At 42.9% G+C, this 11,452-nt stretch overlaps 1 protein-coding gene across 1 annotated transcript in view; it reads right to left on the reverse strand.

Annotated features, from left to right (window-relative positions):
- Positions 1-967: 967 nt before the first annotated feature.
- The window catches only part of LOC137622861 (uncharacterized), a 12,834-nt gene continuing 2,349 nt past the window's right edge, over positions 968-11,452 (reverse strand). Inside the window, exon 2 of the mRNA XM_068353435.1 lies at positions 968-2,509. Within this exon, the coding sequence (XP_068209536.1) occupies positions 1,124-2,506 (1,383 nt within the window). The 5' untranslated portion in view covers positions 2,507-2,509 and the 3' untranslated portion in view covers positions 968-1,123. The remainder of the gene's footprint in view (positions 2,510-11,452) is intronic.

The raw sequence follows: 11,452 nt of genomic DNA on the forward strand, positions 1-11,452 counted from the left end.
CTCTCAGAGGAAATGGCACATAAATATCAAAGAGCTAGTGGCCATTCACCTAGCCCTCATTCACTTTCAGAAGGAAGTCCGAGGAAGAGTGGTTCAGGTCAACGCAGACAACACCACTGCGTTGGCTTACATCAAAAAGCAGGGAGGCACTCATTCGGCCTCACTTTACAAGGCTGCGAGAGATCTTCTTCTCTGGGCGAAAGCGAAGGACATAACCCTGATTACTCGCTTCATAGAAGGGGAGAAAAACGTCAGGGCGGATATGCTCAGCAGAAGAAGGCAAGTTCTAACTACAGAGTGGACCATGCATCATGAGGTGTGCACCAGCCTTTGGATGTTGTGGGGTCAGCCTCGATAGACCTCTTTGCCACACAAATGACAAAGAGGTTGCCAGTATTTTGCTCTCCAGTCCCAGACCAGGAAGCAGCTGCAGTGGACGCTTTTCTTCTGAACTGGCAGAGTCTAAATGTGTACGCTTTTCCTCCATTCAAGATCCTAGACAGAGTCCTGAAAAAATTCAGGGAATCGCCCAATGTCCGCATGACCCTGATAGCTCCATTTTGGCCCATGAGGCCTGTTATAACAACAGAAGAGGAAGGAAGAAAGACAATATTGGATGGAACACTTTAGTGAGATTATAAATAGGAGATACAAGTAATTAATCCTTCTACAGTAACGCATGTTATTTACTTGCTTATAAACCGACTCATATACAACTTGCGTTTCTATTTAATAAGGAAAATGAAAATTCCCTCAAGTAAATTCTGCTTTGACAAAAGTTCTTGTAGCTGATTTTGTTTATATTCGTTGATTATAGTTACAAAGACGCTTCCAGTATATTATAGGTTACTTAGGTGAAAATGAAAGAAAAAGTTCAATATCTCAATATAAAAATCTCATGAACTCAACAGGTGTAAAAGAGAAAGTAAAACTACGGATAATCTTTAATAAAATGAGATGTTTATTAAAAAAAATTCAAACATGCAAATTCTATTACATAAAAATCAACATATAGTACATTTAATATTAGTAGTTGATCTGATTAATAATATTTATTGAAAAGTATGTAATATACGTGGAATTAGAAGTGGGTCTGACTGATAGTATTTATTAACAAATGTGTCTATTGTTTGTGCCATGACCCTAAAAACATTTGAAATAAGTATGCATAATCCACCAACATCTTTATATATTTCAGTTGAATCTCAGTATCAATTTCCTTTGCTCTCTTAGCTAGCCTTGACTTCCTGTCTGTCTTTTTTTTTCTTTCATGAATTTTCCAGTAATAAGAATCCCTCGGTTGACCACAAGAGTCCCTTCTTATGTCCCCTCCATTTTCATCGCTGTCCTGGCAAGATTCGGAGTTTCCTCTCTTTCTACAATTCCTTGTTACAGAAGAATCCTTGCCAATCACAGTTTGACGAAAGGGGCACCGCCTATTGATTACTTCGATTTCGATTTTCCGGAAGCGGAGGAATTGCTGGTCATTCTCAAAAAAGGCATCAAACCCAAGGGAATATATCCTAGCAATTGTTTCACGGAATAAATTTAGATTGAAGTGAATGGAACCGGGCCCATTATAGCCTTCTGAAATAATGGGATTGTTGAAGGGTATACTGGATGGGTTGTTCATGAGCATTTGAGAGAGATCATGTTGATAATTTTGGCCCAGAAAAGCTTGATTTTCAAAGCAGCTCTTGGGAGGGGTCATTTGAAGAGGGTGATTTTGATGGTATCCGTGTAGTGGATTGTCTCTGTCACTTGGCAGATGTTGCGCAAGAACCATATTTGGCAAGGTGACATGAGGATCAGTACCTGTCTCTGAAATTGGAGAGGAACTTTGGGTTTGAGACAGCAACATTGGATTGGTTTTACCCGATGCTTTCAAATGTGGAAATATGTTTATTTGATGATGCAACCCATTTACATTGGCCTTTCCTATTATTTGGCTCAAAGAATTTTGAGGGTTTCCTTGTGGTGAATTCTCTCTGTTGTTTGACAGGTATTTTGCTAGTACCATATTTAGCAAGGCAACATGAGGATCAAACTCTGCCTCTGAAATAGATACGTTATCCTCTTGAAACATCAAATTTGGGGAAAAGCTTTGAGTTTGAGGCAGCAGCGAGACCGGATCGGTTCTACCAGATACATTCAAATCAGGAGAAAACCTAATGACATGTTGCAGGTACCCTTCATTGGTCTTCCTCATTGTGATTGAATCGTTGGACGTTTTTATGCTCGGAGACTGCAGCACTGGATTGGCACTCCATGTTGTTGGTGACAGCTTGTGTTGTGTCGATGCACCAGAATTGACCCTACCCATCGCCTGCCCAAGAATCTCTGTAATTGTGCCACTGCATACTCTGACTTCGGATCTGTGCATTCCTGATCTTTTCATGGATAAATCAAGGGGCTGAAAATGGTCATCCATCCATGCTTGGTTGCTGCCATACCTTCCCACATCTGATGAGACGGTTGTATCAGGAGAAAATACTCTGTCACCCATTTCCTGGAGCCAAAGACAGTACAGTATGGGATTGAATATACCAGAGATTGTGCTGTTGACAAGTTTGCATGAATGGCAATTTACTTTATTCAGTTTTCTTAGAGCAAAAGCTAATGAAATGGGGGAATGTAATTTCTTATTGTAGCAAAGGTCTGGAAAACTCTAAAACATAAAACTAAGAAAACTAGACCCTTAAAAGCTATGAATTAGGAAAACAGAAGGTGGGATGGAATTCCAAAGATTAAAGATAAAGCAAATGTAACTATATTGTTTCCATCTAAAAATTAGCATCAGTCTGTTATGACTTAATAATAGAGTGAATACATAATTTACCAAAGTTTTTCTAGAAAATACCAGAACTAAAGTGTATTCAGTGTTTATTTTTCAATATTAAACTTACCCGATAATCATGTAGCTGTCAACTCCGTTGCCCGACAGAATTCTATGGAGGGATACGCCAGCTATCACAATACTAGAAGGGGGTGTATTTACCAGCGCCACCTGTGGCCAGGTACTCAAGTACTTCTTGTTGACACCTCCTCAATTATTCCTCTGTCGTGCTTCCGGCAAGACGTTCTGGGATACGCTTATGTTCTTGGAGTATTTTCACGACTTTGGTGAAGTATTTCTCTTTGATTTCGGCTGTCGCTTTACTGGAAACTTCTATATTAGCTTAGTTAGCTTTTGGAATTAATTTGATTAATTATGGTGACGAGAGAGTATGAACTCTCGTTCACCTTTCAATGGCCGACCCTTCCCTTAGACGGAAGTGTTGGTGTCTAAGAGAGTATAGACTCTCTTTCTTAATTTTGCTTAACAAAGTTATAGATTTATTTATATCTCTCCGCCTCTTATAGGCCTCTTCGATTAACTTCCTTTTATTATAAACTCATTAAAATTAATTTTTATATTTGTTTATATTCGACCTTCCTAATAGTAGGCGGTCTTTTACCGAAGTTAATAAACTTTGAGCCCGTCATTTCGGTTTTACCTGTTAACATATTATGCTATTTCCGCCACAGAGTTTGAAAGATTTTCTTTGACAGTCTCGTACTGTTTTCAAAGTTGAACTAACGTTTTGTTTTGTCTCTGCAGTTGTTGACGTTCAGAACGTTCAACTTGCACTCTATCGTTACGATAGAGAAAGAATGTTCACGGTTTCACGTTGCAGTAAGAGTAACCGTGTCTAGCGTTTTGTTCATTCTTTCTTAACTTAATGGTTTTGATCCTAATAAAGGAACTTTTCAGTTTTTTCCTTTAACAATAATATGTTTTAACGATATATATGATTGGGCTCTTCTCTCAGGTTCTAAGTCAAGAGAGAGAGAGAGAGAGAGAGATAGAGACGGAGGGAGAAAGAGGATAAACGTTTCATTCAAGCCTGCCAGGCGTACGAGTAACGTCGTTATCGTTTTTTGCTCTTCTCCCTAGTCTCTTTAGGGGAAGAAACTAAACGTTTCTAGAGTGATCTAGTGTTTAGTCTCTTTCCAACCACTGAATTATCTTTCATTAGATTTTTCTGTTACTTTGTAATTCTGTTTTCGCAATTACTAACTTTGAGAAAGGATAGAATTGCGTATTTCAGGTACAAACCACTTAAAGTTTCGAGTTCAGTGAAATAAGTGCAAACAGAAATCAAAGTGATAAGTGATTAGTGCGTGAGGGTACTTTTGTGCGCGCCAGTCGTCCTCCCAGTCCGGGACCTCTTGCAAGCTCCCAAGCCCAGGGGAGAAGCAATGTCGAAGGGCATAAGGGTTCAGCAGGCCTTGATCGGCGCACAGAAGTATTCTCGGTGGTTGTGGGCGTGTCTTACCGAGACCGTCACTCCCACCCGCAGACGATTGAGCCCTTATTTTGCTCTTCTGCAGAAGAGATTAGGGGAGAAAATAAAGGCAGAGTAACGCTGGTCTCAGGTCTCAAGACCTCTTAAACGTTAAGTCCAGACCTATGCCAGACGTACGAAGTTAAAGTTCACAACCCGAATGCAGTCATTGGGTTAGCTCTGACTCTCCTCAGTCATCAGTTGATTACACTCCGCCTGAGAGGAGTAAGGTTCTGCCACAACAGATCTCTGCTGTTAAGGCTTTACCTCGGCAGAACTTAGTGTCTGCCGACCCCAAGTTAACTCTACTGCAGTCCATACAATCACAACTTTCGGTCTTGATGCGTGAGTGTCGGGCTGAGAGTGTTGCGCCTCCGCCTCCGCCTACACTCCCCCCCCGCCTATGATCGCTCCGCCTGATCACAGTACCACCTGCCAGGCGTACGATGTTGTGAACTCTACTACAGTCCATGCAAGCACAGCTTTCGGACTTGATGCGTGAGTGTCGGGCTGAGAGTGTTGCTCCTCCGCCTCCGCCTACACTCCCTCCACCTACACTCGCTCCGCCTGATCACAGTACCATCTGCCAGGCGTACGATGTTGTGGACTCTACTACAGTCCATGCAAGCACAGCTTTCGGACTTAATGCGTGAGTGTCGGGCTGAGAGTGTTGCTCCTCCGCCTCCGCCTACACTCCCTCCTCCTACACTCGCTCCGCCTGATCGCAGTACCACCTGCCAGCAGTTCCACCTGCCAGGCGTACGATGTTGAACCACGTGCTGAGTTTGCTGTTCCCTGTGGTGTTCAGCCTCCGCCTTCCTTAAGGCAACCTTTACATTGGGATCAGGAGGATTATACCTCTCTTCCTCCGCCTCCACTTGCTGCTCCACCAGTGATGCAACACTCGGTTGAGGTACAACAACCTCTCCCGTCCATGAGTCAGTCTCCTCAGCTCTCGCTGCAGCGAGCTCAACCCTCCACAAGGCGAGCACCACAACACCTTAGCCTTGCGCCTCAGGAGCCTTAGCTTGCGAGACATTTACCTTGTTCTGCGCAGCCTCTTCCTCATCGCGCTCCGCTCACACCACAGGAACTGGAACTTGCTACTCCGCTTCCGCCAACCGCTCAGCAAGCGCAACCCTTGGGTTCAACCACTCATGCTAGGAGTCAGCCTCCTCCACCCATGGCCTTCCTTCTGCTTGTCTTTTATTCAGCCTTTGCAGACTGAGCCTCAGGTGTTCCCTCATCGGAGTCTTGAAGAGGAAACCACAACTATTGTTGTTCCAGCTCGTTCTGACTCTGCTGTTCAGCATACCTTACCATTTTCATACCATGGTTTAAACCCCATGCAAGCATGCATAAAGCACTCTAGCACTGGTCATGGAATTTCTGAGAAATGTTAAACGCCATGCACACGCTCTACTTTCCTTACAGCAGGCTCTGCTTACAGCAGGCTCTGCTTACTACATGCTCAGCATACAGCATGCTCTGCATTCAGCATGCTCTGCATACAACATGCTCTGCATTCAGCATGCTCTGCATTCAGCATGCTCTGCATACAACATGCTCTGCATACAACATGCTCTACATACAGCATGCTCTGCATACAGCATACTCTGCATACATCATGCTCTGCATACCTTACCGCATGCTTCTCAACACATCTTGGGTTGTTGCCAACTCACTAGACTGTCAAGCAGTTTCATAACGTTGCCTTCTAGTCTGCTGCTTTTGCACCAGTGAACCCTCACTCAGAGAACTTAGCTTTTCTAGGATAAGGTCCCTGTAGATGAGAAAGTTCTTTTCTCCCTCCTTCTGATATTCCCTTGAGGACTCTGTCATTTGGAGGGAGCCTTTAGCTGCATAACCTCTTATGGACTTTTATTTAAGCATAACATGCTTACAGGGAAGGTAATGGTTCCACTTCAGCCGCTAATCCCGTCTGTTACCACACCTGCTCCCATAGACCTTGAGCTGTGTTGCATGACATGCAGTCCAAGCTTAGTCCTTGTTAGAGAATTTTTTGTTTACGGAGTCAATGTGTCACGGGGAAGACGTTCAACAACCAACAGAAGGGACTTGTTGTGACGCAGTGAGGCAACCTCAGCAACCCGTTAAGGAGTTGTCTGTACGACCCAGACAGTCTAGACAGTTTCGGGTTGTCACTGTTCTTCCTCGCTTGCCCATGATTGACAGTTTACAGACTGTGCAGCAGTATCATGATCTTGTGTCCGGCTCCGTCAGACGACTGGCTTTTAAGAGCTCCCACAAGTCGTCGCTGTCTGGAGATTTTCAAATGGACTATGGATCTGACCAAGGAACTGGGCCTCCTGGTAAATTTTGAGGAGTCTCAGCTCGTTCCATCCCAGACCATTGTCTCCTTGGGTATGGATCTTCAGAGTCGAGCTTTTCGGACTTGTCCGTCGGCCCCAAGGATCTTCCAAGCCCTAGAATGCATCCAGAGCATGCTGAGAAGGAACCGATGCTTAGTCAGGCAGTGGATGAGTCTAACAGGGACACTTTCATCGCTGGCCCTGTTCATCGAGTTAGGGAGACTCCACCTCCGCCCCCTTCAGTATCATCTAGCTGCTCACTGGATAAAGGACATGACGCTAGAGACGGGCTCAGTTCCTGTTTCCGAAGAGATGAGGTCTACTCTAACGTGGTGGAAGAACAGCATTCTTCTCAAGGAAGGTCTACCATTGGCTGTTCAGACCCCCGACCACCGTCTCTTCTCGGACGCATCGGACACGGGCTGGGGTGCGACACTGGACGGACAGGAATGCTCGGGAACATGGAATCAGGAGCAAAGGACACTTCACATCTATTGCAAGGAGTTGTTGGCAGTTCATCTGGCCTTGATAAACTTCAAGTCCCTCCAGCTTAACAAGGTGGTGGAGGTGAACTCCGACTACACCACAGCCTTGGCTTACATCTCCAAGCAGGGAGGGACTCATTCGAGGAAGTTGTTCGAGATCGCAAGGGACCTCCTCATTTGGTCAAAAGATCGAAAGCTCACGCTGGTAACGAGGCTCATTCAGGGCGATATGAATGTCATGGCAGATCGCCTCAGCCGGAAGGGTCAGGTCTTCCCCACAGAGTGGACCCTTCACAAGAATGTTTGCAGCAGACTTTGGGCCCTGTGGGGTCAGCCAACCATAGATCTATTCGCTACCTCGATGACCAAGAGGCTCCTCTTGTATTGTTCTCCGATTCCAGACCCAGCAGCAGTTCGCGTGGATGCCTTTCTGCTGGATTGGTCCCATCTCGACCTGTATGCATTCCCGCCGTTCAAGATTGTCAACAGGGTACTTCAGAAGTTCGCCTCTCACAAAGGGACACGGCTGACGTTGGTTGGCTCCCCTCTGGCCCGCGAGAGAATGGTTCACCGAGGTACTGCAATGGCTGGTCGACGTTCCCAGGACTCTTCCTCCTAGAGTGGACCTTCTGCGTCAACCTCACGTAAAGAAGGTACACCCAAACCTCCACGCTCTTCGTCTGACTGCCTTCAGCCTATCGAAAGACTCTCAAGAGCTAGAGGCTTTTCGAAGGAGGCAGCCAGAGCGATTGCCAGAGCAAGGACGACATCCACTCTCAGAGTCTATCAGTCTTTATGGGAAGTCTTCCGAAGCTGGTGCAAGGCCAATGCAGTTTCCTCAACCAGTACCACTGTAACCCAGATTGCTGACTTCCTGTTACATCTAAGGAACGTAAGATCCCTATCAGCTCCTACGATCAAGGGTTACAGAAGTATGTTGGCAGCGGTTTTCCGCCACAGAGGCTTGGATCTTTCCTCCAACAAAGATCTACAGGACCTCCTTAGGTCTTTTGAGACCTCAAAGGAACGTCGGTTGTCCACTCCAGGCTGGAATCTAGACGTGGTCCTAAGGTTCCTAATGTCATCAGGATTTGAACCGCTCCAATCAGCCTCTTTTAAGGACCTCACATTAAAAACTCTTTTCCTCGTGTGCTTAGCAACAGGTAAAAGAGTAAGTGAGATCCACGCCTTCAGCAGGAACATAGGTTTCACATCTGAAACGGCTACATGTTCCTTGCAGCTCGGTTTTTTGGCTAAAAACGAGCTTCCTTCCCGTCCTTGGCCTAAGTCGTTCGAGATCCCAAGCCTGTCCAACATGGTGGGGAACGAACTGGAGAGAGTACTTTGCCCAGTTAGAGCTCTTAAGTACTATCTAAGAAGGTCAAAACCATTACGAGGACAATCAGAAGCCTTATGGTGTGCTATCAAGAAGCCTTCTCTACCAATGTCTAAGAACTCAGTTTCTTACTACATCAGGCTTCTGATTAGAGAAGCAAATTCTCATCTGAAGGAAGAAGACCTTGCTTTGCTGAAGGTAAGGACACATGAAGTGAGAGCTGTGGCTACTTCAGTGGCCTTCAAACAGAACCGTTCTCTGCAGAGTGTTATGGATGCAACCTATTGGAGAAGCAAGTCAGTGTTCGCATCATGCTATCTCAAAGATGTCCAGTCTCTTTACGAGTACTGCTACACCCTGGGTCCATTCGTAGCAACGAATGCAGTAGTAGGCGAGGGCTCAGCCACTACATTCCCATAATCCCATAACTTTTTAACCTTTCTCTTGAATACTTTTTATGGGTTGTACGGTCGGCTAAGAAGCCTTCCACATCCTTGTTGATTTGGCGGGTGGTCAATTCTTTCTTGAGAAGCGCCAAGGTTAAAGGTTGTGATGAGGTCCTTTAGTATGGGTTGCAGCCCTGTATACTTTAGCACCTTTGAGTTGATTCAGCCTCCCAAGAGGAACGCTGCGCTCAGTAAGGAAGACGATCTTATTAAAGGCAGAGTAACGGTTCAAGTCGACTTCCTTACCAGGTACTTATTATTTCATTGTTATTGTGGATAACTGATTATATGAAATACGGGATACTTAGCTATCCTTTAGTCTTGTACACTGGTTTTTCACCCACCCCCCTGGGTGTGAATCAGCTACATGATTATCGGGTAAGTTTAATATTGAAAAATGTTATTTTTATTAATAAAATAAATTTTTGAATATACTTACCCGATAATCATGATTTAATCGACCCTCCCTTCCTCCCCATAGAGAACCAGTGGACCGAGGAATAATTGAGGAGGTGTCAACAAGAATTACTTGAGTACCTTGCCACAGGTGGCGCTGGTAAATACACCCCCTTCTAGTATTGTGATAGCTGGCGTATCCCTCCATAGAATTCTGTCGGGCAACGGAGTTGACAGCTACATGATTATCGGGTAAGTATATTCAAAAATTTATTTTATTAATAAAAATAACATTTTTCATAATCAAAACTAAAAGAATATTGAAATAAAATATTTAATTTCTCCTGTAATAATATTCATATACAGTGCAAGTAAATTACCAGTTACAGTTATTGGTTTTAAGTTTTATAAAACTGCTGATGCAACATTTAGTAGGTAGTAGGTTGGCCAAGGCACCAGCCACCTGTTGAGATACTACTGCCATAATGTTAATACCTCTGCCGACGAAGTTGGGAGGAGGTTATGTTTTTACCCATTTGTTTGTTTGTTTGTGAACTTCCTGGCAACAATTTTACTCAGAGTAGTGAACTTTTCAGGGATTAATTTTCATGTGAGACATGGAAGTGATTGAATTTTGAAAGTCCTAGGTCAAAGGTTTAGGTCAAGGTTGAGCAAAAGGTCGACCGAATTAACCATAACCTTAAACCCAAGTTCACACATTGTTGTCACACACTTCAAATACGCCTACAGTCTAAATTGATTTTGGGAAAGGCAAGCTGGTTTCAAGAAACAAGCTTGTCGTGGCGGAGGTCTGCACTCTCAAAGTGCTTCTTTATTTGAGTTCTGTGATTGTGAAGATTACTACATTGGATCCCTCTCTGGTTACAGCTAACTTTTCCTTTGCTTACACATGCACTGAATAGTCTGGCTTATTCTTTGCTAATCTCCTCCTTTCTTATACACTTGACAACACTAAAATAATTGATTTTTTTTTTCAATCAAAGGGTTAACTACTGCATTGTAATTATTCAGTGACAACTTAACCCTTAGTAAGGGTAGAAGAGAGACTTTAGGCATGGTAAGCAGCCTTTCTAGGAGGAAGCTCCAAAATCAAAGCATTGTTCTCTAGTCTTGGGTAGTACCATAGCCTCTGTAACATGGTCTTTCACTCTCTTTGGGTAGAGTTCTCTTGCTTGAGGGCACACCCGGACATGCTATTCTAGTTGTTTCCTTATTTCCTTTCCTCTCTGTTCTATTTCCCCTATTGGAGCCCTTCGGCTTGTAGTATTCTGCTTTTTCCAACTTTAAACAAAAATTATATAGAATATCCAAAACTGGAGTTAGTAATAACGAACAATACAAAACTTTGAGTCTAGCCTACCAATCTGTAGCCCTATTCCTGTAACATTTTAGGCAAGAACAGTATTCAACGAATGTCATTTTTCTAATGGCAAAAATAGCAAGTGGGGGTTTTTCATTGGCTATTTTTTAAAAGCTTTATATAGATGGAAACTGCATTTATAGCTACAATTGTCGGCCATGCTATTCTATCTAATTTCTCTCTCTTATTTTGTTAAAGTTTTTATAATTTATATAGGAAATGTTTATTTCAATGTTGTTGCTATTCTTAAAATATTTTATTTTTCCTTTTTTTCCTTTTCTCACTGAGCTATTTTCCCTGTTGGGGCCCCTGGGCTTATAACTTCCTGCTTTTCCAACTGGGTTTTTAGCTTAGCAGATAATAATAATAATAATAATAATAATAATAATAATAATAATAATAATAATAATAATAATAATAGTTTGTTTAATGGTGGGAGTTTTTTTAAAGAGTTAACTGTTAAAATGGTTATGACATTTCTCTCGGTGTTTGTTCGTATCACCTTTCATTGTGGCCAACAAAAACATTAAATTGAGACTTTTTATTTTTATACGAAACAAATTGTTTTGGAATATCTTGAAGTAAGAGAACCCAACTAAAGACAAATATTCTCATGGTAAATATATTAAATATATATCCAAGAGGAACATGTTTAATATTATAGTTATCTTCATGAACAACTGAAATATTAAATGTGAACAATGACACAAAAACTATAAAATATGAATATTACTTTACTTTTAGTGG

This window comes from Palaemon carinicauda, chromosome 29 (assembly GCF_036898095.1).
Source record: "Palaemon carinicauda isolate YSFRI2023 chromosome 29, ASM3689809v2, whole genome shotgun sequence".
In the NCBI taxonomy this organism is placed as follows: Eukaryota; Metazoa; Arthropoda; class Malacostraca; order Decapoda; family Palaemonidae; genus Palaemon; species Palaemon carinicauda.